Source organism: Lissotriton vulgaris, chromosome 12 (genome assembly GCF_964263255.1).
Source record: "Lissotriton vulgaris chromosome 12, aLisVul1.2, whole genome shotgun sequence".
NCBI classification, from domain to species: domain Eukaryota; kingdom Metazoa; phylum Chordata; class Amphibia; order Caudata; family Salamandridae; genus Lissotriton; species Lissotriton vulgaris.
In genome coordinates, this window is record NC_141700.1 from 488505556 (window position 1) to 488533181 (window position 27626).

A 27626-nucleotide genomic window follows, 5' to 3' on the forward strand; every position below is an offset into this window, starting at 1 on the left:
CAGCCCGGCTAGCTTGACTCCAGTGGTGTGGAGGCTCTGGGACCCACGTCTGAGCTACCCCAGTACACTCAGGGAGAAAATTACAAAAAACAATTTGATGGACAGAATGTAGATCAATGTCTTACATTCACCCCAGTACAAGGATCTGGGCCTAAATCCATCGTTTTTTGCACTCCACACCACCCTGGGTCAGATAATGGCTTTATGCAAATCAGCTCTGACCCTGTGCCCCATGGGAACAGTCCAGTCTGATGGACTAAGGAATTGTGGACAATGTCGACATGCGGGGGCTCATTTGTGGGCTCCGTACAGCAGAAAATTGCACGTTCATATAACCGGCACTACATCATCTATAAGGCTTTGCTGGAATGCACACGTGACAGCCGGTAAGAGATCGTGTCCGCGCTGTGCCTTTTAATGCAGGAAGTGACAGGGTGCTATTTCACGCCACCAGCCCTGAGGAAGAGGATGACTTCGAATTGCGGCGGTGAATGCGGCATGAACTGCTAAGATAGCAGGTGGACACTGTCCTTATCCATCAATAAAGAGTGTGAGGCTTGGAGCACTGTGTTGTTGGTTGATTGAGTGCTTTTCAAAAGGAACGATGCCAAGCCTAAGCAGGATACGTAGGCGGCGGTTGTGCTGCTGAGAAGCACCAACCTGAGAACCTGGGGGCCCCAGGGGCGACATCTGCTAGCCTCTACTGCAGGACCATCAATTAAGGAATTGTGGACAATGTCGACCTGTCGGGGCTCATTTGGGGGCTCCGTACAGCAGTCAATTGCACACTCATATAACCAACACTACATCATCCATAAGGCTTTGCTGGAATGCACACGTGACAGCCGGTAAGAGATCGTGTCCGCGCTGTGCCTTTCAATGCAGGAAGTGACCGGGGTGCTATTTCACACCACCAGCCCAGAGGAAGAGGATGACCTCGAAACGCGTTCGTGAATGCGACGTGAACTGCTAAGATAGCAGGTGGACACTATCCTTATCGTCAATAAAGAGTGCAAGGTTTGGAGAACTTTGTTGTTTGTTGAGTGCTTTTCAAAATAAACGATGCCAAGCCTGAACAGAATACATAGGCGGCGGTCGTGCCGCTGAGAAGCACCACCCCGAGAACCTGGGGGTCCCAGGGGCGACATCTGCTAGCCTCTATTGTGGGACCAGCAATTAAGGAATTGTGGACAATGTCGACATGCGGGGGCTCATTTGGGGGCTCTGTACAGCAGAAAATTGCACGTTCATATAACCGGCACTACATCATCTATAAGGCTTTGCTGGAATGCACATGTGACAGCCGGTAAGAGATCGTGTCCGCGCTGTGCCTTTTAATGCAGGAAGTGACCGGGGTGCTATAAGGAATGATGCCAAGCCTGAGCAGGATATATATATATATATATATATATATATATATATATATATATATATATATATATATATATATTCAATGAAAAAACCATAGGTTATAGACCATATATAGTTAGGAATTAGCATTTTCAAAACCATATTTTACTCGCATAAAACCATTGAAATTCCATATATAGTTAGTTGCCCTAACTATATATCGCGCACCCGCAATCCACTGCTGATGATGTCACATATTACATCATTCATGACATGGTCAGTGACATCACTGATGACATCACTGATGACATCTCAAATGACATCACTGATGACATCACTGATGACAACACCCAGTGACTGTATGTTTCTGTAAAGTTAAAATATGTCTTACATATTGAAGAATGAGTGGATGTATAAGTGTCTGGATGAAGGATTTAGTAGGTGTATGACTGACTGTATGAGTGAGTGATTAAATGTGTCTCACTGAGTGCATGGGTTAGTGACTAAACTGTCTTAATTTATGCATCATTATGTCTGTTGTTCTATAAACTGTTGCATGTGTTGATCAGTAGCTATATGAGTAACTATATGGGTTATTGATTGGTTGCCCAAGTATTTGTATGGGAGATTGAGTGTGTGTGTGGGTGGCTGGGAGGTGTATGACTCTGTGCATAGATGTGTGAGCAGTTGATTCACTAGATGTATTGGTTCAAAAGTGCATGTGCAAACAGCTGTATGAGCGGTTGACTGTGTGCATGAGTGTATTGGTGAGTGAATGGATATCTCAGTGCTACATGTTAAAGTAAGTACATATGTAAAACACAGTACATGTAAGAGTTGACATATATAAATAACTGTGCATAAGAGCCAGTGAATGTGTGAGTGGCTGTATGGATCATTGTGAACTTGTATCAGGGATTGTATAAGAGACTAAATATGTGTTAGTATATGTTTGAATAAGTAAGGTGTGTATAACTGTATAGTTGAGGAAATGGAGGTGTGATTGATTCTTTGCATCACTGACTAGGTGTGTGAGTAACTCCATGGATGAGTGACAGTCTGTGAGTGTCTGTTTACACTGATTGTTTCTAAGGTTATAATAGAGTCTGAAGAGGTTCATGGTATTATCACATGAATGATATCATCAGTGATGTGATCAGTAATGTCAAATGAGATGTCATCAGTGATGTCATCAGTGATGAGTGATGTCATTTGAGATGTCATCAGTGATGTCATCAGTGATGTCACTGACCATGTCATGAATGATGTAATATGTGACATCATCAGCAGTGGATTGCGGGTGCGCGATATATAGTTAGGGCAACTAACTATATATGGAATTTCAATGGTTTTATGCGAGTAAAATATGGTTTTGAAAATGCTAATTCCTAACTATATATGGTCTATAACCTATGGTTTTTTCATTGAATTTCAATGGTTTTTTAAAAGCTAATATCTGTAGCTGTAAAATGTCTTTTTCTTTATATCCCAAATTAAATTTTATATGTTTATGATTATTTTTTAAAAAAATATTTTTCGGGTTCGCTCCTTTTTCGCGTACCGGGAAGCTTTCCGTTAGCTCAATTTGATGCCGCGACCCGGTCCGCTAACCGGTAAACGTTCCGTTCACGCAACTACCGCATCAATCAATCAATCAATCAGTGACACTTATATAGCGCACTACATACCCGTAGGGTCTCAAGGCGCTGGGGGGGGGGGGAGGGGGGCCGCTACTGCTCGAACAGCCAGGTCTTCAGCTTCTTCCTGAAGGAGAGGTGGTCTTGGGTCAGGCACAGGTCGGTCGGGAGGGAGTTCCAGGTCCTGGCGGCCAGGTAGGAGAAGGACCTTCCCCCCGTAGTCGCTCTTCGGATGCGGGGGACGGCGGCGAGGGCGTGGTTGGCTGATCGGAGGTGGCGTTTGGGAGCGTAGAAGTTGATTCGGCTGTTGAGGTAGCTCGGGCCTTGGTCGTGTAGGGCTTTGTGTGCATGGGTGAGGAGGCGGAAGGTGATTCTTTTGTTGACGGGGAGCCAGTGAAGGTCTCTCAGATGTCCGGTGATGTGGCTGGTTCGTGGGATGTCGAGGATGAGTCTGGCTGAGGCGTTCTGGATCCGCTGGAGTCTCTTCTGGAGCTTGGCGGTGGTACCGGCGTAGAGGGCGTTGCCGTAGTCCAGTCGGCTGGTGACGAGGGCCTGGGTGACGGTCTTCCTGGTCTCGGTGGGGATCCACCAGAAGATCTTCCGTAGCATGCGTAGGATGTTGAAGCACGCCGAGGAGACGTTGTTGACTTGCCTGGTCATGGAGAGGGAGGAGTCCAGGATGAAGCACAGGTTGCGTGCATGGTCTGTCGGTTTGGGTGCGGTGCCCAGGGCGGGAGGCCACCATGAGTCGTCCCAGGCGGAGGGTGAGGAGCCCAGGATGAGGACCTCCGTCTTGTCAGAGTTCAGTTTCAGGCGGCTGGTCGTCATCCACTCGGCTACCTCTTTCATCCCTTCGTGCAGGTTGGCTCTGGCGGAGGCGGGGTCGTTGGTCAGGGAGAGGATCAGCTGGGTGTCGTCGGCGTAGGAGATTATGCTGAGGTTGTGTTTGCGTACGATGGCCGCGAGGGGGCTCATGTAGACGTTGAAGAGGGTGGGGCTCAGAGATGACCCTTGAGGTACGCCGCAGATGACTTCGGAGGCCTCTGACTTGTACGGTGGTAGGCGGACTCTCTGTGTTCTTCCGTCGAGGAAGGAGATGATCCATTCCAGCGCCTTGTCCTGGATTCCGACGTTGCTGAGGCGCTGTACTAGGGTGCGGTGGCAGACAGTGTTGAATGCCGCGGAGAGGTCTGGGAGGATGAGGGCCGCTGTTTCTCCATTGTCCATCAGGGCTCGGATGTCATCGGTGGCGGCGATGAGGGCGGTCTCGGTGCTGTGATTGGCTCGGAAGCCGGACTGTGCATCAGAAATACGTCAGTAATACGTCTTATGACGCGCCGCGTTAGTGCTCTCGGAAGTGCTCCGGAACGCGAACCGGAAGCGATTCGAAGCGCGGCGCGCTCCGCGTAACGTGAGCGGAACAGGTCATGTGACTTATTCATTAAAGTTTTCATTGGTTCATTTCACTTTTGGTTTCCCAATGATGTAACACTAGGTCATGTGACCTAAAAATAACACTTTTCATTGGTTTAGAACTATTTCTTTTCCCAAATGATGAAAGCCCCCACCTTTTTTCTTACTCTGACTTTCAACTTTGAGAAAGGAAGACCTGAAAATTTTCTCTGATGGCTTCAATAGTAGCTTCAGCTTCTGCACCCCCACCACTACCACCCCCATCTCCTAATAGGAAGAGAGGACCCCCTGCTCAATTTATTGGAAACATAGAGGAGGAAGAGGAAGAAGAAGACGGAGAGGAAGAAGAGGGACCACAATTTCTCCAAGAGTTACCCCGGGTATCTCATCGGAAAGAAAGCTTTATCTGGCAATTTTTTAGCTTTCCTTCTGGAGAAAAAAAAGTCAATGCACGGTATGCTACGTGCCTTATCTGCAAAGAAAAGTTATCCAGGGGAACAAATAAAAAATACAGTTTTGGAAATCACACGATGCACCGACATATGCAGAGGTGGCATCCAATTAACTATAGTCGTGCAGAGATGCGCGAACTACAACAAAACCCCCCAACTTCGGTGGCTAGAACATCTTCTGATCTCTCTTTGTCAGTGGCAGAGGCGAACGAAACAGTGCCAAACATACAAAAAAATGTTTTGCATCTGAAGCTGACATGCTTGTATTGTGGAACACTAATTTCATGCGCTAACATGAGTGTGAAATTGATTAATCTGGCTTTCGAGAAACACCAATGTTCCAAACGCAAGAAGTTTTAATTTTTTTTGTTGCTCCTGTTGAGCCATTTTCAATGCCTCTTTCTGTTCTTTCCCTTTAAAAAAACAAAAAAAAAAAAAAGTGTTCAAAAAATACAAAAAAATGAAATAATGTTCAAAAAAGTAAAAAAATATATAAAAGAAAAAAATTAAAAAAAGTTCTTTTCAGAACTACCTCCCCTTTTTACAAAAATTGCTACAAGGTGTAACACTCTGGCAAGCTGTTTTTTTTTAGTTCGCTTTCCGGTTAGCTCGCCGGTACGCGAACCCGGAGCTAACCCCAAATTTTTTTTCAAAAAAAAATAAAGGAGTAAGTACAAGAGAAGAAAACAGAGAGTGATGTAAAAAGAAAGACAGCTATAGGATTTAAACCAGAAATGGTGTTTAATAGATTTATTTACCTATGAAGAGAAGTAAAAGGATATAATTGTGGAAAACAAAATACATAAGGAAGTGAAAGAATCAAGCATTGAAAATGCAATAGGTTTCACAATAGAAGAGTTTGTTCGTTTGGTTTTGCAAATGGATGAGTGGCGTTGTGTGGATGAGAGGCATTGCGTGGATAATTGGCGTTGTGTGGATTATTGGTATTGCGTGGATGAGTGGTATTGCGTGGATTAGTGGCATTGCGTGGATGAATTGCGTGTGTGAATGGCATAGTGTGTGTGAGTGACGTTGTATGTGTGAGTGGCATTGTGTGTGTGAGTGGCGTTGCGTGTGTGAATGGTGTTGCGTGTGTGAATGGCGTTGCGTGTGTGAGTGACGTTACTGTGATGGGGGGGGAGAGGAGAAATGCACACGGCAGACAGGAGAGGGGACGAAGCAAGGACAGTAGAATGAGAAGGTAAAGCAGCCGGGGCGTTTATAGTGAAGCTAAACTTCACTTCAAAGGTGTGGGAGGAGTACGCCTGAGGAAACAGACGGCGATTTGGTAATGTGCACACGCATTTTAGGTCAATGCACTTGTGTATTGAACCAAAACCCACGGGCACAGCTCCAAATTTGGACATTTAAATAATCTTTGTTTAAAGCTCTATAGTCTGAAGCCCTAAAGTAGGTGAATGTGATTGAAATGTAACAAAAAGAGTAGAAAACATTTACCTTATAATTCTTGTTAATTTTTTCAATTCTTTTTTCATACTTTCAATCTGTGAAAGAGAGAACAAACATTTCCAAAAATATTAAAACATGTATTTAAAAATTAGAAAAGAGAAGGGAAAAGGTTAAAAAACAAACAGTTTTTCAACAACTTTGACATTTACAGAAGCCTCTGCTTCTCTACGTCCCCTACACAATCCTAAAGATATATATTTTAAACAAACAGTATCTTCATGTTGATGAAGTAAGGCCTTTTTTGGAACATGGTGCATCTTTTGCACTGCTGATGTCTCACAATAGTGATGCAATAGCAGCGCAAAAGAGATGTAAAGCCATCATAAAATTGTGTCTAACATTGTAAATGATTGTTCCATGATGCAAATAAGGGGCCTCATTTATGAAAAGTGACGCATCCTTGCGGAAACGCAGGGGTGCGTCACTTTTCCGTACGACACGCTGCGCCAGAAACTTGCGGCGCGGATGCGTCATATCTACGGAATGACGCACCGTGCCGCAAGCGGAGGCGCAAGGCGGGGAAAAGTCACGCAGACGCGGCCGTCCTGACGTAGCGAAAAGACACGCAAGTGCGGTAAAAATGCCGTAAGTCGCATTTGCGGAACGGCGCACGTGTACGCATCGCTGCGTCACTATTACGTTGCGTCAGAATCCGGAAAACGCCAAAAACACGCGCATCTATCACCTAATTCTCCCGCAAATGGAAAATATTGCCACCATGGAGCCTGAAGGACAGAGCAGCAGCCAAGGAAACCTGCCACATGGCAGCCAGGATGCCCAGCCTGCAACACAGGGAGAAACTCTTGGAAAGAGGAAGCGCAAAACAAATTTCAGTGCTGAGGAGAATGATACACTGATAAGTGAGGTAACAGACCACCAGCACCAGCTGTTTGCCAGTTCCAAATTGCCACTAGCCAAAAAAGAGGCCATTTGGCTGGACATATTGACCAAGGTGAACAGTGTGGGACAATCTAGGCGGACAGTCATTGACCTAAAAAAACGGTGGAATGATATCAAGCGCCGCACTAAAGAAAAAATTGCCAAAAACCGGAAAGACTCTGGGCTTACAGGAGGAGGCAGCCCATCACAACAAGAAGAGCTGGATGACCTTGAGGAGCGGGTTGCAGCGGTCATCCCAGAGGAGTTGGTCGTTGGAATCTCAGGGCAGGACAGTGCACTGCATGAGGAACTGGAAGAGACACAGGAAGACACACAGGGTAAGTCCCTACAAGGGGAAATGTGCAAATAAGGTAATGTTGTGCTGTGCAGAAAGTAAGGTGGGTGGTTCAATTACTGACGTGTTGTGGAAAGCAGGGTCTACAAAATGTATTGTACCACGGGCATGCACATGTTACATTTGGGAAACAGCTACCCCTGTGCAAGTAAACCTATATGTCCAAAGTGAAGTCCCAGCCCACTGCTGCACCTGACAAGTGCCACACGCAGGTGCAAAGATATAACTACCCTCCTGAAAAGAAAATCACACAACATCCTGCAACAGACCGAGTGTCACACTTGTATGACTTGGACTGCTACCACTGTGCTGGCAGGATGTAATTTTGTTCATGTAGTGGTGCCACAATGTGCCACACCCACAATAATAGGCCACAGACAGCCATCTAACATAGTACAACATATCATGTCATTGCATCATTACCACATTAAAGTGTCAGAAAGCGCACTTCCAGGGCTGTTGCTAAGGGTATACCCAGAAACATCTATGTCCAATTGACAATGTACAATAGGAACATCAAAATGTAACTATCATGCTGCGCAACAAAGATATGCATACACAGAGTCTGTGTAAGGCATGCAAACCTGAATTAAAACGTAATCTCCCCTCCATGATAAAAACAACATATCTCTTTTGCATTCAAGTGGACACATAGAAAGGTTAAAAATCTGTTCATGACTGCATCATGCACGAATGTGTCCTTTCCATGCACACAAACACTGATCCCCTGCACAGCTGGACCCCCTGCAACATGGTGCAAGTCTGCCTGGGTTGGCGCATGGCAAGCATTGTGTACCTGTGTTGTTGCGAAGGACAGGTGTGCTGCTGAGTATGGCCATGGGCCTGGTCACGATAATGTAGTTGTCGTAGTACATGGTCAACCTTGGCACATTAGAGTGACTGCTCATTCTGAGTGTACCAGTGTATGGGTTAACAATGCCTCTTTGATGATTGTCGTGCTGCCACATGCAGGTGACACAGAAGTTGTCAGTGACAGTGATGGTGATGTCTGTAGCAGAGTTATGTCCTGGCAGGTGAGGTGGCATACAGGGTTGAAGGTGAGGAGGTACCTGACATTGTATACTTGCAGTGTTCAAGAGGAATAAACCTTTGTTCACAGTGTGTACCTGAGGCAGTCAAATGCAAACAGCGTACAGTATGGTAGCCGTTGTGTCATGCGATGACCATTTCAATGTATGCTGCACAATGTCAACTATGCAATGCATGTGTTCCAAAATAATATATACAAATTCTACTTCTTTGTGACACAATTATGTTGTGATTGAAGTCATACATGTGGTAATGTGTGTCACTATGTGAAAAAAATAAATATTTACAAATGTGAAAGAGTAATAAAAATGTTGTGCATTTATGTGTCAAACACTAACAATTGGTAGTGTCATGGGGGATAAATGTCTGAACTATTATTTGGATAGGTGTACATCATGAGAAATATGGGGTAACATAACAGATTATGAACCAATGCTGTGTACTTAATTTTTGGCTATGATAAATGGTGTGTGCAGCACTCACAAATCTGACTCCATTGTGTGTGTTGTGGTTGTTCATAAAGGTATTGAATGCTTCAGGTCTGGGTGTGTGGTGACAAGGAAACTCAATCCATGTACTCACTGAACTTTGAACAGTGTATTTAAAGTCTCCGCTGTGAAACACCTACTCTACAGTTGCAACATGCCAAGTATGAACAATGAATGAAATGGAATGTCATGACACGGCATGTTTTGGTATAATGTATGTGCCTTTTTGTACAAGAGTGTCACACCTGTTGTCCATGGGGGCACAATGTCAAACATTGGCAATTGTGGAGGGAGAGCTGTGAGTTAACAAATGCAGGACAGAACAATCAATGTCTCATGGTTGCAGGGATGTGTGTGTGAGTGTGTGCAGCAAAACATATAGAGGCCCATTCACAGAATGAACTCAAGACTCAATTCTAATCTTACTACTATATAGTAATTCACAGCATGCACTTACTACTTTTTCACATTCACACAATGAACTTAATACTATTGGCATTCACAGAAGTAACGATTTTGCCTAAAGTGTCTCTGAAGACAGACTTAAGATAGAGTAAAGGCAAAATCCTAACTCCTGTGAATACCAAAAGTACTAAGTTCATTATGTGAATGCCCAAAGTACTAAGGGCCTTATTTATGAAGGCCTTGCGCCGCCGGTGCGTCACTTTTTCCCATGTAAAAAGTGACGCACCGGCGGCGCAAGGCCTTCATAAATAAGGCCCTAAGTGTATGCTATCAACACCAAAAAAGTATCAAGTTTACTATTGAGTTTCAAGTTTGTTTTGCAAATCCGGAACACATTGAGGGAAGTCACACCTCAAAGATGTGTCCCAGTTCTCTGCAGCCTATGCAACCCTGCCTTTGTGTCACGTGAAAGGAATCCGCCAGCCAGGCTCACTACTCTGAGTCAATCACAATGCTGTGAAGTGTTGGTGTCACTTGTAATAGTAAGTGGGACAATACATGCTGGAATGTTGGCCATGTTTGCCATGGATCCAGAAATCCAGCCTGTATACCTAACATGGAAGTGGGTATTACTGCTCTGGTCATCATAAGTGGTACCTGAGTCACCTTGGCAATATGCACATGAGCCACATTATGTAATATGGCCCCTACCCACCCTCCCATGCCATGATGACACATAGCATTATCACATCAGTCACTCATCCCTTCGGTCTCCATAATAAGTCATTTCAGTTCTCTCATCTGAGCCCACAATCCACATATGGTCTATGAACTACCACTAAGGCCACCACCCCTGTGTTCATGTGTTCCCTCATCACTGAATATTGTAAGTCGCAATTAGCCTACTCCATGTCAGCCGCTGTGCAAGCCCACAGCAGACGGATGTACATGGTGTGCTGAAGCCACGCCTATGGGAAGTCCAAATGTGCCCATCTGGGTCTCAAATCCAATCATTTCCAGCAGCAACTGATATACAGTCATTCACTGATGCAGCTCAGCCAGCCTCCATGCACTTATACATGGAAAACATTTGAGAATGACAACAGGCCTTTCCAAACATGACCCACAGACATTGCACATGCCTACACTGCTGACAAACCTCTAACACCACCCTGGTGTCAAACACAGCCTACACCAACGTTACTGCAAGTGAAAGTCACACCTGGATACACAACTGTGCATACCACACCTCCACACTGTGCAAGCCTAACAAACAGCACTACAGGGACACGGCATGATAGAGCACTGATCTCTAAGAAGCAAGAGGCACCAGCAGATACCTTTAGAAGAAATGTATAAACACCAAGACACCTGGGGCCTTATTTATGAAGGACTTGCGCCGCCGGTGCGTCACTTTTTACATGGGAAAAAGTGACGCATCGGCGCCGCAAGTCCTTCATGAATAAGGCCCCTGAAATGTAAAACACATACATGGCCCCAATGAGGGAGAACCACAAAAAAACAATCCTACATAATGGAAATTCCTGCCAACTAGGCAAGGTCCTGCATTTATACAAGAACCTATGCTGCAAAGCCACAGACATCACCCTGGCACTACAGACCTGTGATAAGTGTCCAACAAAGTTCACCATAAACAACAACAATTTCACTACAATAACTTTCCTGTACACATGAGATGCCACAGGCAGCACCACCCACACCTCTCACAACACAACAGCCATACTACCATACCCACCGGGACACCAGTCACAGCTCAATGCACACCCTCAAACATGAGATACAGCCACCTGTGGGATCAGTACAGCCCTGTCCTCATTATATCAACAACAGCACCAAGATCACCATATTCACAGCCACAGGTGACATCTCCACCCTCCGGGACCAGGAGCTGTGAGTGTGCTCCAACACAGACTAACAGCACACAGATTTGCCACACTACATGATGCAGGATTCTAAGGAACATTGCTCAACTGGGTCACTCACCCCACCAAGAGGTTCAAGGATCAGACTGACAACCTTCGCCTTCAAATGCACTTAATTCCAATGCTGAATGCAAGAGGGACCATCTATGTGTCTGACCCCTGTCAACATCAACAGGGCTGCCTCAGCACCATATGAAACCAAACACAGCCTCAACATTGTATCCATTGCTGATGACAGACTACTCATACTCTCTCACACCTAAGACTACACCAACTAAACACATGAAAAACAGTGAGGAATGCAGTACGTCCCAGTCTGCATCAACCACAGCTGCATGTAATCAAAATCAGAGAATACCGAATTCTGTGTCCTTGGAACAACTCCTTCAGCATGTGAAAACACATGTTGCATCTACCACTCTGATGGGAAGGGGCTGCCACTAACGCTCAAAGAGATACGTCTTGATGAGTCCTCTGAATGGGAGTAGGTCCTGGGTGTGCCGTAGATGGCCTGGGAGTGCAAGGTCTTGGCGGTGAGGTAGGACAGGGAACTGCTGCTGGAGGTTGGTCATCAGATGCGGTGGACAGCGGTGAGGGGTAGGCTGGTGGAGTGGACGTGGCGTGTGGGGGTGTAGAAGGTGAGTCTGCTGCACATGTAGGGTTGCCCGGCCTAATGGAGTGCATTGTGTGTCTGGTTGTGGAGCTTCAAGCTGATCCACTTGCTGATGGGGAACCAGTGTAGGTCTCACATTTGGGGGATGATGTTGCTGCGGTGGGGGACGTTGACAATCAATGAGCCGTAAGTGCATTGGATGTGTTGCAGTAGTAGTAGGTCTATTTCAGGGAATCCTGCCTACAGTGCATTGCAGTAGTCCAGTCTGCTGGTGCTCAGGGCCTGTGTCACAGTTATTTTTGTCTGGGGTGGGGATCCACTTGTGGATCCTGCATAGCATGTGGAGGCAGTTGTAGCATGAGGGGAAGATGGCGTTGACCTGCTCAGACATGGAGAGGGAGGAGTACTGGAAGTATTGTAAGTTGCGTGTATGGTCAGTGAGTGTTGTTGCTGTTCCCAGTGTGGTTGCGCGACAGGAGTAGTCCCAGGCTCAGGGTGTGGGTCCGAGGATGATGACCTGTGTCATCTCCAAGTACAGTTTCACACTGCTGCTCCTCATCCAGTTGGTGAGGGACTTCATTTCCACGTGGAGGTTTGTTCATGGTGTGTGTGGGTCCCTGGTGATGGAGTGCAAAATGCCACATGCACTTCCTACTGTGCTGGAATGTGTCCCCAATACACACCAACTAAACAGACATCAGGACATGCACTCAAGTAGAATGTTGCAAGTGTGCAAGCACTGTCTGCCCATGTGCCATGTTTTTTTGTAAAGTTCGTATCCATCAAATGATTAATGCCATGTCACTTTTTGTACACATGAGTGATGATGTGTCGCTTGAGCTTTGACATGTTGAAACACAGCAAAGTCAAAAATGGTAGATGACTCTAAATTGTGCATTTGTACACCACATGTCAGACATGATCATAAACCTACATCTATTTTTGATTTCAGGCCATGGTACACCTAATCTGGAGCTGGAAGCCATGTTTGAAACGGACAATGAGGGTGGTGAAAGTGTAACCAGTATGGGCCCAGAAATCATCCAGGACATAATCCAATCACTACAAACTCCCCCTCCACCCACAAGAAGGCAAAGCAGCCCAGTGGGATCTCCGGTTGGCCAACAGGGAAGCACTCCTATGCCACCTCCCACAACATCTGTGCCTCACCAGTCGCCAAACACACTAAATACATTTGAACAGCGTGTAGTGGATGTGCAGAGTCAGTTGGCACAGGAGGTGCGTAAGGGCATTGAGAGCATGGCAGGGACCCTAGAGGGAGTGCTCCGGTGCCTAACCTCAAATCCTGCCAGTGCGGAAACTGGTAGCACCACTGAAGCACCACCACGCACTTTGTTTGACGCCATGACAGAAATTTCAGAAGTCATGCAGCAGAGACACAGACTAATGCCCACCACAAGTGCCAGCTCTGAGGTGGCCAACACTCTGAAAGAAATACAGGACACCCTCAAGCAAATGACAGCCAAACAGGATGAATACCTCACTAAATTGGCTGACTATCAACGAGATGTGACAGCTGTGCTTGAGAGCCAGCAAATAATGCTGAATGCATTTATGCGGTACCTGATGGGCATTGAACATGTTCCAGGTCAAACACCATCGACATCTGCAGTCCATGAAGTGGCTATGCCTACTGTGTCGACTGCCCCACTGGTCACACCATCAGCTGTGACAAACCCATCTGATGAAGATGAATCAGAAGATTTCCCAGTCCTCCGCAGAACAATGCGTTAGAAGCACATATTGTCAGTGTTATATCTTTGTAATGATGTAATGTTCTATGGTCTCTGTGCTCACAGGATTCCAGAGTGTGGAATCCAGGGGGCAGTACACAGATAAACAGTTACTGTGAGAGTTGGTCCTTGGATCTCCCTGTGGTTGTTACTTTGAATAAACTACATTTTCTTCTACAATCCACTGTACTTCAAGTCATTACAGTCAGGAGTCGGATTTTCCTTCACGAGCAATTGTTGTCATCACAAACTACATGTTCCACAAACCCTGTGATCTGGGTGGAGTACATAAGGGTGGAACCTACGGAGAAAGACGTAGGATTAATTTTGTACCTGACCCGTAGGTGGAGTAGGAGGTTCATCCTTGGGAGTGTGTGTTCCTTGTGTTTCCTTGTCTTGGTCCTCTCTCCTGCTCCATGACAAACAGCATCAAGAGGTCCCTCCTAGACGCCACAGCAAAATCCACACAATCCTCAAAGTCGGTCACACTGCCAATCCATAGACAATATACATTGCTTCATTTCCAGAAACAATGTTCCACAACACACTAGCTGCCACACTCCACTATGGCATGCGGCAAGGTAATACACCACACTGGATTGTCTCCTCCCTTGCAGAGCAGATGATTCTGCATAACACATTTCACTGTACAACACACAGAGTACTGATGCTGAGTCCCTCAGTGACTGTCCATCAGTACCTTTGTCTACTATGTGTACATGGCCCCACTTGCTGATAACATCAGTGGACATGGACTCTGCATATTACCCTACGCCTAATACACCCAGCTCTGCCTCTCCCTCACCAAGGTACACAACATCACAGGACACAACCACAATGGATGCAAGATGTGCCAACAAGTATGTGCCTCAGCTGGACAAATCTCCATTTGTTGTCAAAAGAGGACATCACCCTCACAACAACCACTACCACATGGGACTATACCTGGGGGTACCCTGGGCTGGATAAACAGTTCACCACTCATATGTCTAACACAAACTATACATTGTACAGAACACATCCCTCACCCTGTCAGTATGGATACTAGTAGTATCCTCACCATAGTACTTCACCCTCTGCAAACTGTGCAAGAGCATCAAAATTATTGTCAACTGATGCATTGATTAGACCTGCCACACATCCATCTTCATCATCCGGTTCTATGTTAATGGCCTCAATATCAGTATCAAAAATACCCTCCGGACAAAATTGATTAACGTCCAGACAACCGTAGGTAGACGTTCCCAGTGGCTCACATGATTATACCACTACCGCCAGCACATACAGGAGCACTACTGCATCCACACCCATACAGATATACTGACACTAAAGGAGTTCACACACGCCTACACAGTCAGCCACAACCCTGGGCAAGCAAACCTCTACCAATGAATCTGTTTCTAGGCCCACAAGACATACGTCTGCAATACAGACCTAGCCATGGTCACATTTCCCTGCATTTACATAGCCAGCTTGTTAACCAGCTTTCTTTTCCACTTGCAGGAAAGACGTGGGTCATACTGGCCCTCAGCATTGTGAAACACTCCAAACATTGAGCTACAGTCTCAATACCAGGTGGCCCAATTAATGACGGCCATTGTGCCATCTGACCCTCACTTGTTGTGACGTTGTGTGATGCCTAACCCTGCCTAATAGTCATCATCCATCACCAAGGCACATGGTCATGCGATAATGCAGCATGCATCAAATCTGACCCTTACACGCCTTGTTCTGCGTTACAGGCACGTGCAATGGGTGTTGCTGGGTGCCTTGCCAACAACATCCATTTGCTGTTCACACTGGCCCAGATGTAATAGGAACATGAAATGGTAAGCTTTGTCCAGAAATACACTGACCCAAGGCAGGCTTGACGAAGGCTCAATGTTGAGAATTATGAAGAAGTCTACTTGTCTCACCTTTATCACACAATGCAGTACATATTGTAAGAGGAGGAGCCCGTTGTGATGATTGATTAACTGAGAGGTGTCCGTTCATGTACAAGTCTGATGGTCCCCGCAAGGCAGACACACTTGCCCCATTGTGCAAAGGTGACTGCGTTAGCGAAGAACAGGACATTGTACAACAGTGATGGTGAGAACAACAGGACTGCGCTGTATCTTGCAGACATGGCACGGTCCTGCCCTCCCTCCTGCAAAAGGGTAGCGCAACTGGAAGGGCTGCTGTGCTCCACTATGGAGAAACGTAATGAAAGACGTCCCACAATCTTTACACATGATTGTTGTTCACATGGGCTCACCTGAGACGCATTAGCTAAAGTCCCTCAAGGGTGAGTATTGGCCTGTATGAATTAGTGATAGTGTAAGAACAACTGGCTTAGAATAGCCAACACGTAATGGTAATCTCAGATATGAGATCATTGTTGACATTCCTTGTCCAGCAAGGATAACGCTCACCCAGAACTTATTTCACAACTTCATATGCCTACAAGTCAGAGTCATTGTGAAAGATAAATATGATTTATTTGCAAAAATAGTTCACACTAAATAAAATCTATGCTAAACTACACTACACTTATCAAAACTATAAATCACATCCTAAACTAAGCTAATCTAAGGCGCTAACATCTACACTTATCTTGTCTAACTTATCCTATACCTACCTCACACATACTACACAGCACACAGATGACCCCCCACCCCCTATTCAACAATCACACATCAGGCACACATACACTTAATCTAAACACATACTAATTAACCTAACTAAACAAGTATATATTTTTTTTGATTTTTTAAATTTTTTTAAACATTTAACATACACTATACATCAACCCCCCACCCACTCCTAATAACTTAACACTTATCCTAACACTATTCCTAAGTACTAAAACTATCCTAATAAATATCTGACTACTTTAACATTTAAACAAGAACAAGGTCCGTAACTTGACAGGTGGTACACCATGTCATCAACAACCACAGTTCTGCAATGTCGTTATTCCTGCTCGTCCATTGCAGCAATGGTGGCCTTCAGGTCAGCAACCATGGACAACAGGGTGGCCAGTTGCAGCTGCATGCCCGCAACCTGCAAAGTCAACTCCTTTTGGCCCTTTTCAAAAGTGTCCATCTTGGCCTCTATTTTGTCTATCTTGGCCATCAGGAGCACACCGTCAATATCAGCCTGCGCACAAGCCTGTTTAGGTGGGGCTACTGCAGCTCCACCTGTCATTGTCCCAAGGGCCTGTGCAATGTTGGTTCCTGATTTAGGATGAGTGCTTGTCACTGGGCTCAGATTAGAGGCATGTCCAGATGTGGAACAACCTGCAGATTGACTATCCATTTGGGGGTCTACATCTGCATGTGAGCCAGTTGCTGGTCCAGACTCAATGTGTGACCTTTTCCCCTTTAGATTCCTGCTCCGCATTTTGCATGGGGAAGTGGGAGTTGGTGATCTCCAGGCCCCTTCAGCACGTGAAGCATCATGTCGGCGTCCCATCTGTCGGAATGCACGACCAACATTGCGAATGTGTCTGTATCTTTCCAGACGGATGCGATACTGCCTCTCCTCATCTTGTGACATGTTGTCTGTAATGGAGCAATGACATCCACATCAGTCTGCACTTACACATTGACACCTGTACACATGCACATTATGCGATCTTCAGAACATTTTGGCAAGGGCCTATCGTTAACAGGGCATCTATTTCAAAGCATGGGGTCATCATCATCGATTGTCATACACAGGGATGCTAAGTGATGTTGCGTAATACCTAAGATGATAATCACTGTAGATGACATGTAAGGCATCAATACATATGAGATGGTACATTCAAATACATTTGTCCTGGGCATGAACCCAATGCCCCCCATTCACATATGCAAGCTCCTTCTCAACATGATGCAAGAGCATCTGTGTGCAGGCAAGTTATCTCTCGGCATTGTAATTTGACACTTCATACGCAGATACAAAGCAAGGTATAGGGACCATCAGCACTGTATGCTGCACAAGGCAACACACATGTGAAAAGCACCATGTAAACAAAACATGGGCACATTAGCATTGTATTGGAAGGAGAAACACAGGTGTGCACTGCAATAGATTTGGGGACTGACTCCTATCATGTGACTCTTGTACATGGGGTGCTGCTTGGTAGTAAATATGTGGTGTGTTTTCACACAAGGCAACACACACTGCACAACACTTCCATGGTAGACGCTTCTTGACAGGGGACAACATATAGACAGCATCAAGGGCTGGTATGTGGATTGACTATGCATGATCATTGATGCAATGCACATTTAAGCACATGTACATCATACCATATCAACTACTGATGTCAATAGGGAATTGTGCCGGTGACCCTTTCAGTAGCATAGGTAAGTGCATGACTGTTGTGCTAATTAATGATGGACTTGCAGCACTGTTCCATCCCTATTACAATGGCAAGTACTGACACACGTGGGGCACAAGCAAGTTGAACTTGTAGGAGGAATATCTATGTACTACTACAATGAGCATGTCTCATGTAGCCATGGTATGAATACACTGACTGTCACGTACCCCAAGGGTCCTTGCTCAGCACAACAGTCTTCGACATCTCCATGAGCACACTTGCCACCATTGCATACACACACCACCACAACATAATATCCAATGCCAATAACACCCATCTGGTACTGTGCCTCACCCAAGACCCAGCCACAACCAAACACAACCAACATGAAGGAAAGATAGCCACTGCAGAATGGAAGAAGGTCAGTCAGCAGATACTGTAGACACACAATACAGAGGTTCTCAGCCTTGGCTAATCAACTAGCGCCAGGGACGCCGCCTATTGGTCAACAACAATGGTGACTGCAACAACACCCACGGACCATACACCCCACTTGGGATTTTTCCAGGTCTACTCACTCACAACTAACAAACAAGTGGACATCATGTCATCCTTCTGAATTTTCACCCTGCGCATGGTCCAATAGATATTCAGGTGGATCACCATGGGAACGTGTGAGACGGTCAGCCAGGCCATCATCGACACCCAACTGTACAAGGGGAATGCCCCATACACAGGAATCAATGCCAGACTTCACTTAGAACTACTACCCATAGTGAAAGCATCGGCACAACTCTTCTACGACATCCTTCATCACTGCAGCATTTCTACAGGCCAAAATGACCAACACTGGATCACCGTCAACACAAGGATCACGTTGAGGCTCCTCACACACACACACACGCACACACACATGACATGGGCCCAGAATGACTCCTCAAGGGGCTCTTGTTCTCTGATCCTACCGGCCACCTCTGCTCCACCAGCCTCCCACTAGCCACCATACCAAGGATTGACTGCTCCACCACTGGAGGTAGATCACCCTCCTACCTGGCCACAAAGACATGAAACACCCTTGGGGCACAACTACGACAGACCAGGACCATCTTACCTTCATTTAATAACTGAAGACCTAACTATTTCATGAGTAGCAGCACACCCCCTCCCTTCAGTGACTTGAGACCCTCACACCTGAGTATGGTGCTCTATGGAGGGCTAGATGTATTTTTTGAATGTGGTCTATTTTTGTGTGATGTATACTTACAGCAGCACAATTAGTGTTACTGTGTACCATGCACACTGTAACACCTCATACATGTGACCCTAATATTTGTGTTCATGCATTTCCACATGGTGCCATTGAGTCATTGACACTTCCATGCACATGTGATGTGTAAACAGGATGCATGCAAGAATGATGCATTTCGACTGTCTGCATACATGTCATGCATGAGGAGACATTGTAAGCATACAGACAAAGATAGTAATGATTTCACACTCACCAGTGGCCTTAGGATCCTTGAAGGACTCCACCTCTTCCCTTGTGTATGGTGGTGGCCCACCTACAAGTGAAAGACAATATACCAGAATGTCAGCATATGCAGCATATTTCCACACAGTACAGACATTACATGAGAGTCAGTTGTATCCTCAAGATTGGTTTACGTGCGTCCCATGAGTCAACGTACATCAGACAACAGTCTATGGCTAACTGCTTCACATGTGAAGCACACTCTTGCACTGCATGTATTACACACATGTGATCCCTTGTTTGTGTTGTCACATTGAGATGGCATTTGCTAAAAATCTGCACACTAGGTCCATTGAGAAAATATGTCATTGTCATGTCGATGTATGTGATTGTGCTTTGAAGAATGTATTTAAACCGTATGGGATACCTTCCTGTACATCAATGGTCAAACTGCATACACATGTGTTGTTGTGTGCTGCACAATGCAGCTGCACACAGGTAAATATGACATACATGGATACATTTATACTTCACTCCCTGTGGCGCCTCACTTACACCTCCCCAGGGCAGGCATGTGCTTTTTGCGCTGCCTCACACTCGTACATCTCTGGCCTTATCTTCATAGGTCTTGCGCCGCCAGAGCGTTACTTTGACACATGTTAATGAGTGTTGCTGCGGCGCCAGAAGGCCTTCATTACAGAGGGCCCTGGTGCATTGACTAAGGTCCATGGATGTTGGTGTGAAGATGGCAAAGAACACACATTGCACGCCCTTTTGACACATAACAATGCATTGAAAGTGCTGACCTTTATCATGCATCATTATGCCTCAATGAGCGGCATAGTCCAGCATGGTGAAGATCAATTTTGCTTGTGCGTTACCACTACGTCAGTAGAGGCCATGTGTATCATGCCTTTTGTGAATTGCTAAGTCTGACAATTGCAGGATTTTGCCGTTGGAGCATTTCAAACAGACTACGTCCATGGCTTAGGATGTATGACACATTTTGCATTTACGGAATTTGAACATTTTTGTGAACAACAATTTGCCATAGCATGTTGGTACTTGCAAATTTGCTATTAGTTAAGTGCTATGGGCCTCATTTATGACTTTTTGCCGTAGGGAAGCGTAGCAGGCCTTCCAGCTGCGCTTCCCTATGGCAAAAGAAAAGGGCAGAAATGCGCCATATCTATTAGATACGGCGCATTCCTGTCCTTTTCCCCTGCGCTGGTGCACAATGTGCTGCCTGCGCCAGCACAGGCACCCTTGCACAATGGTGCAAGGGTGGCTGCGTTGCAGGGAAGATCATTTTTGTACAGGAAGGTAAACCTTTCAGTACAAAAATAAGCACAAGAGCCTTTTCCTCTTTCTATGTGTGCTGCAGAATGCAGCACACATGGAAAAAGGAAATACGAGGAGAAATAATGACATTTCTCCCAGTTGCGCATCCCTTACGCCTCCCCTGGGGAGGCGCAAGCTTTTGGCACTGCTTCAGAGGTGCGATTTCTGGTACATGTGGGGCAGTGTCAAAAGGGCATGGTTGTTGCTGGGAACGCCCCCAGCAACACCCATTGCACGCCCCTTTAACGCAGAACACTGCGTTACAGGGACTGATATTTATCAGGCAGCAGTACGCCACCAAGACTGGCGTACTGCTGCCTGATATATACCACGCAGGCTTCTGCGCCACAGAACATCATGAAAAGTGATTTTTCGATGGCGCAAGGGGCCGCGTTAATGATGGCCTATGTATGTGTTATTTTTGTGTATCAAATCATGTTTCAGATGTCGCTAATTGACAACAACCTGTATTTGATGGTAAGTAGCTATTTTAGGTAAATATGCTCCATTGCACATTTTTGAAGGTGCCAGGTGATGCACACACATGGCCATAGTGCATGTATGTGCACCATATGCACACACATCATTATGATGGGTCCAGCAGGATTTTTTTGAGAAACACCTGCACCCTTTGGAGAAATCACAATGGCTGATTTGCTATTACAGTATTTATTGAAAAGTGATTCCTATGTCCCTCCTGGGCCATGGGAATGAATTTTGATTGATCCCTTACTTACATATTAGAAAATGCAAAGTAGCAACTATGGGAGATTATCGTATTCCTACAAAGTAGTGATTTTTCTTTATACATACCATTTTGCTAAGAAAAAAAAGCAATTACATTAGAACCTACATTTATTTGTTTAGAAAGGGGTTGTTGATAGATATGGCCCTATGTCTGACTTTACAGGGGCACAAGGGGATCATCAGTGAGGCCCCTGTGGTTTGACATTTGGTTTGCTTTACCTTAGGATACCGTTGTGAATACATAAAATAAATATATATTGACTTACCAATTGTTCCATCAACCTCAATGCCAAGGTGGTCCAGGAGATCCTGCTCACGGTTAATGAGGTCTGCCCACCGGTGTTTGTACTGTCTGAGAGTCCGGTCCACTCCAAACATTCGCAACATCTGGTACCGGACCCTCTCCCACCTGAGCTTCCTTTCTTGGGTTGGGTAACCCTGCACTACCCTGCCTCCACTCCCAATCATATTTGGGAGGTAGTGGAGTATCAGCCACAGTAGCCCCCCATACTCCTTCTCACTGAGGTTCCGAGACCTGGGTGGCATTGTGACAAAGCACAAGCCACGCTGTGTAAATGCCACAAATAAAATTTTGCTGGCACAGAAATACAAAAAGTACACAATTTCTCCACTTAACAGTACACTACTCCCCCTATTCCTAACTATGTAACAACCCCTAAACAGAACAGTAATCCCCCTATGAAAAAAGTTTTAAAAACCCCTAAACCGACAGACACCCCTTGACACACAAGACACAGTTAGACAATACACAACACTACAGCCACTATTTGGACACACTTACCAAGACACACACTGTAAAACAACTGCAGGACAGGACAAAACTCTCAAGCACTTTCCAAACACACTCCTACACCTCTCAGAGTCTACAAAGGAGTGAAATAGAAAGTGAAAGTATCATATAACTTCCTGTTTGTGAGCAGGGCAGGCTGGGAGGCTAGGTACATCATTTCCTGTTGCGATGCGACTCGTTTCCGCAAATGCGACATTTTTTGACATGCGAACATTACCGATTTCTGTCGCATCGTTATTTTAAGCATGGTACACTGATAATACATTTTCCATTACGGTGCGACCTGTTATCGTGGGAGCGTCATTATTGTGATGCGACCAAATCATCATTGTGTCGCATCGGTATTTGAAGCATGGGTGACTGATGCCATATTTTTCCATGAAGGTGCGACCAGTTGCAGTAGAAGCGTCACTATTGGCATGCGACTGAAACCTATTTATGTCGCATCGCTGATTAGACGCCGGGTACACTGATGACATATTTTCCATTACGGTGCGACCTGTTATCGTGGGAGCGTCATTATTGTGATGCGACCAAATCATTATTGTGTTGCATCGTTATTTGAAGCATGGGTGACTGATGCCATATATTTCCCTTACGGTGCGACCTGTTATCGTGGGAGCGTCATTATTGTGATGCGAACAAATCATTATTGTGTCGCATCGGTATTTGAAGCATGGGTGACTGATGCCATATTTTTCCATGAAGGTGCGACCAGTTGCAGTAGAAGCGTCACTATTGGCATGCGACTGAAACCTATTTATGTCGCATCGCTGATTAGACGCCGGGTACACTGATGACATATTTTCCATTACGGTGCGACCTGTTATCGTGGGAGCGTCATTATTGTGATGCGACCAAATCATTATTGTGTTGTACATGCTGGCGTCGGGCTCCTTTCAGACAACAGTCGCCAAACTGGCAGGAATATCCCAGCCAGCTTTTTCATCATTCCTACCAACTGTCCTGGATGCCATCATCCATCTCACACCCCGCTACCTCCATTTTCCCAACAATGCACAAGAGCAGATGGAGATAAAACAAGGATTTTATGCCATAGCAGGCTTACCCCATGTGCTGGGTGCCATGGACTGTACGCATGTGCAATTTGTTCCCCCAGCAGCAACTGCACATTTGTACATCAATCGGAAACACACCTATTCAATTAATGTACAGGCCATCGTGGATCACCGTGGACTATTTACGAATGTGCTGGCAAAATACCCTGGCAGTGTCCATGATGCGTTCATCTTCAGGAACTGCATCATAAATGATCGTTTCAAGAATGGCCAGTATGGAAATGGACTACTTGTAGGTAAGCAAAAGACTATGATACAATGCACCATCCATGCTACCATGCTGCTAATATTGCTGTAATGATGCATAAATGAGGTTCAGGAGGGGGGACTAATTCCCCTTGCATATTGGGTGTCCCTGGGTCATATCTGCCCAAACACCGATATTCCGAACAATTGAAAATGACTTTTCTTGAGAAACATTTGGATTTGGATTATCATGTCCTATACTTTGGAATTTTTGAAAGACTGACTTTGAGGATGCTATAAATTACTCAAGTCTGCCCGAATAGTGTGGGTAAAATTGATACTTAGTCACTTTGAATAAGAAAGTACTTACGTCTCGTCTAACATTTGGAAGAAATATCTAGTTATATGACAACAGGATACCGACATAACTTGAAGGAAATAAGAACGCCCTGAAAGGTTCTGTTGTACAGAACGAAACGTTTCGGCTGGCTGTGGTACATAAACTTAAGGAAAATAAAAGCATTTGAATATACACCAAGATTCAGCGCTTCAATAAGGACTCTAAGTGATATGATTTGATTGGACTTATTGTGCAAGTGGTGCTGTGCCAAACTTTGGAATATTCTCCACTACTCTTTACTACTTACTCTCTCCTACTCCACTACTCTCTAATATTCACTCTCTACTACTCATTCTCTACTACTCTACTACTCTCTACTACTCTCTCTCTACTACTCACTCCCTACTACTCACTATCTACTACTCTCTACTACTCACTCTCTACTACTCTCTACTCTCTACTACTCACTCTCTACTACTCTCTACTCTCTACTACTCACTCTCTACTACTCACTCTCTACTACTCACTCTTTACTACTCACTCTCTACTACTCTCTACTACTCACTGTCTACTTCTCACTCTCTACTACTCTCTACTACTCACTCTCTACTACTCTCTCTCTACTACTCACTCTCTACTACTCACTCTACTACTCACTCTCTACTACTCTCTACTACTCTCTCTCCCTATTAGTCTCTACTACTCACTCTACTACTCACTCTCTGCTACTCTCTACTATTCTCTCTCTCTGCTACTCACTCTCTACTACTCTCTACTACTCGCTCTCTACTACTCGCTCTCTACTACTCTCTACTACTCACTCTCTACTACTCACTCTCTACTACTCACTCTCTACTGCTCTCTACTACTCACTCTACTACTTACTCTCTACTACTCTCTACTACTCACTCTCTACTACTCTCTACTACTCACTCTACTATTCACTCTACTACTCTCTACTACTCACTTTCTGCTACTCTCTCTACTGCTCTCTACTACTTTCTACTACTCACTCTCTACTCTATTACTCACTCTCTACTCTCTACCTCTCTACCTCTCTACCTCTCTCTACTTCTCTCTCTACTAGTCTCTACCTCTCTACAGCTACGTCTCTACCTCTACCTCTCTACCTCTACCTCTCTCTACACGCACACATATACACATATATATATGCATATGCATTTATAGTTATGTATGTGTATATATTACCTACTGGCGATAACCAGTAGGTATATATAGTTAGGATTAGCTACCATAGGAAATCCGCAACATTCTATTGGGAATAACTTTGGCGCCGGTTGAGGAATTTGCGTGTAATTTTCCAAAATTTTGGGCAGCTCCGCTCCGCTCCTTCCCTGAAAGTTTTGGGGGAATTCGTGAAGTGGGGGCTGAGAAAAAAGGGGGATGTAAAAGCATTTGTAGTGGCACTCTTGGTGGAACATTTCCCATGGGTAGACAAAGGAATTCTAGATGAGGATATACAGAGAGTACATAGAGATCCTTATGGAAAGAGCAAAGAAAGGAAAACCCCTAGAAAGATCCTAGTCAATTTTAAAACGTACATGCTGAAGGATAGGATCTTGGGAGAGGCATTGAAAAAAGGAACGTACAACAAAGATGGCTGGAATTTTAAAATAAGATCTGATATGTCAAAAGCCTCGCAGACCCGACAATGGGAATTGGGAAATTTTATGTCTGAATTGCAACAATTAGGCGCCACGGTGCAGATGAAATTTCCACCCTCACTACGCATTATGTGGAGGAACAAAATGCGCAATTTAAGAGAACCTGAAGAGGTGAAAAACTTGATAGAGCTAATCAGAGATCAAGTACGCTCAGAAGAACCTCTGAGTTAAATGTTCACATACAACTTTATAACCTTAAACAATCTTATATAAATTCAAAAAAAAAATGTATAAAAAGAAACACTCAAGGACAAGGTATATAATAAACATGAAGCAGCTATAAACCAATCAATTCATTTTGTTAATGTACATAGATAAGAATCACGGGGATGGGAACGGGAAGCCAAAAGGGTTATGAAGATAACCGAAGGAGAAGAAGATGGAGGCTTCCCCGGAGAGGGTTACTTTAAAGCACAAGTTAGAAAGTATAAAACTACACGAAAAAGGGTGGGGAGCAAAATAGGGGAAAAAAACCAAAAAATTCCTCATCTGCGAAAAATCAGAAAATTAAAACAACTGGGAGTAAAGCATAAAAAATCACAACAATTGAACAGAACAAATGCGGAGTGCAAGTAGAAAGGTAAAAATCTTATCCTGGAATGTGAATGGGTTGAGGACAAAAAGCAGGAGGAACAAAATCCTAGAATATATCAGAACTGGGAAAAGCGAGATAATAATACTACAAGAAACTCATTTGTTAAAGGAAGAATGGGACCAAATAATTAAGAACCTATGGTGGGTAGATACCTTAATTTGCACAACACAACAATGCAATATTAAGGGAATAGCAATAATCTTTAAAAAATCCTTAAAAGCAACTATAAACAGTTCAGAAGTGGATAGCAAAGGAAGATGGGCCACAGCAAATGCTAGAATAGGAAATTCTCACATTACCATCGCAGGTTACTATGGTCCGAACTTGGATGTGGAGGTTTTAAAAGGTCCCAGCAGGGCCAAAAAAAAAAAATTTTTTTTTTTTGCGTGGTGAGCGCCTAGTACGCGAACCGGAAAGCGTTCTGGGCAGCGTACTATAAGGATAAAAGAATGATAGACTTTTCTAATACTGTATGTTAATTGTTTGTTGTTGTTTTTGTTGTTTTTTTTTGTTTTCTTTATTTTTAAAGTATTTTTTTTTATTTTGATTGTGTTTCATAATTCATTAAATTTTCTAACATTTCATTGTCAGAAATTTCAAAATTGAATATAGGGTGTAACATGTCCTCATTTTTAAGCAGGTTATCCACTGCTTCAACACATTGTAGTAGTTCCTGGTCTCTACTTTGATCCATAAAATCATCAATTTTTCCTTGGCTGCTCTCCTCCAGTACAATTGTAATTTGCCTGAAATTTTGATTAAAAAAATATATATTAGTAGAGATAGGGCACTGTTGGGATTAATTTTAGATAGGCAGTTTTTATCAGTGAATTTATCTTTTGGCAGTGTATAGTATCAGAGTGGAAATAGGACTATAAAAAAGTGTATGTGATTTAACCAAGACAAGCCTAACTCCATTCATAACTATAACAGAGAAGTCTATCTAAATCCATAACTACTACAGAGGGATAGTATATATCTATCAGAAAAAGTCTACCATATTAAGTTATAGTGCACAATATACTTCAGTTTTAAAAATAACAACTTACCTTCACAAACAAGTTGAAGTGTTTGCTAGCTATTCAAATGTGATGTACAACAAGAAGTAGCAGTCAAAATGGCTGTGTTTTCTTCTCTTCCTTTATATATATTCAGGTATATAACCAATCAAATGTCAGGTAATATAAGTAGAAAATGAAAGTAACATTTTCATTGGTTGTCAATTCCAACACTTCAGATGTGTTTTGTGAAGTAATTTACCTCACGGT

At 44.4% G+C, this 27626-nt stretch overlaps 1 protein-coding gene across 1 annotated transcript; it reads left to right on the forward strand.

Annotated features, from left to right (window-relative positions):
• Positions 1–273: 273 nt before the first annotated feature.
• LOC147676820 (uncharacterized) lies at positions 274–13989 on the forward strand. The gene is made up of 3 exons (XM_086945568.1): positions 274–376; positions 7393–7539; positions 13008–13989. Exons 1-3 carry the CDS (start codon positions 274–276, stop codon positions 13808–13810), a joined length of 1053 nt encoding a protein of 350 aa, XP_086801694.1. The 3' UTR covers positions 13811–13989.
• The last annotated feature ends 13637 nt before the right edge of the window (positions 13990–27626 follow it).

What these genes read in the sequence shown, in the direction of transcription:
- LOC147676820 (XM_086945568.1), top strand. Translation starts at nt 274, where the DNA reads ATGTCGACATGCGGGGGCTCATTTGTGGGCTCCGTACAGCAGAAAATT. An exon ending in GGCTTTGCTGGAATGCACAC is followed by an intron (nt 377 to 7,392) that starts GTGACAGCCGGT and finishes CTGGGCTTACAG; the next exon opens with GAGGAGGCAGCCCATCACAA. An exon ending in GACACAGGAAGACACACAGG is followed by an intron (nt 7,540 to 13,007) that starts GTAAGTCCCTAC and finishes TTTTGATTTCAG; the next exon opens with GCCATGGTACACCTAATCTG.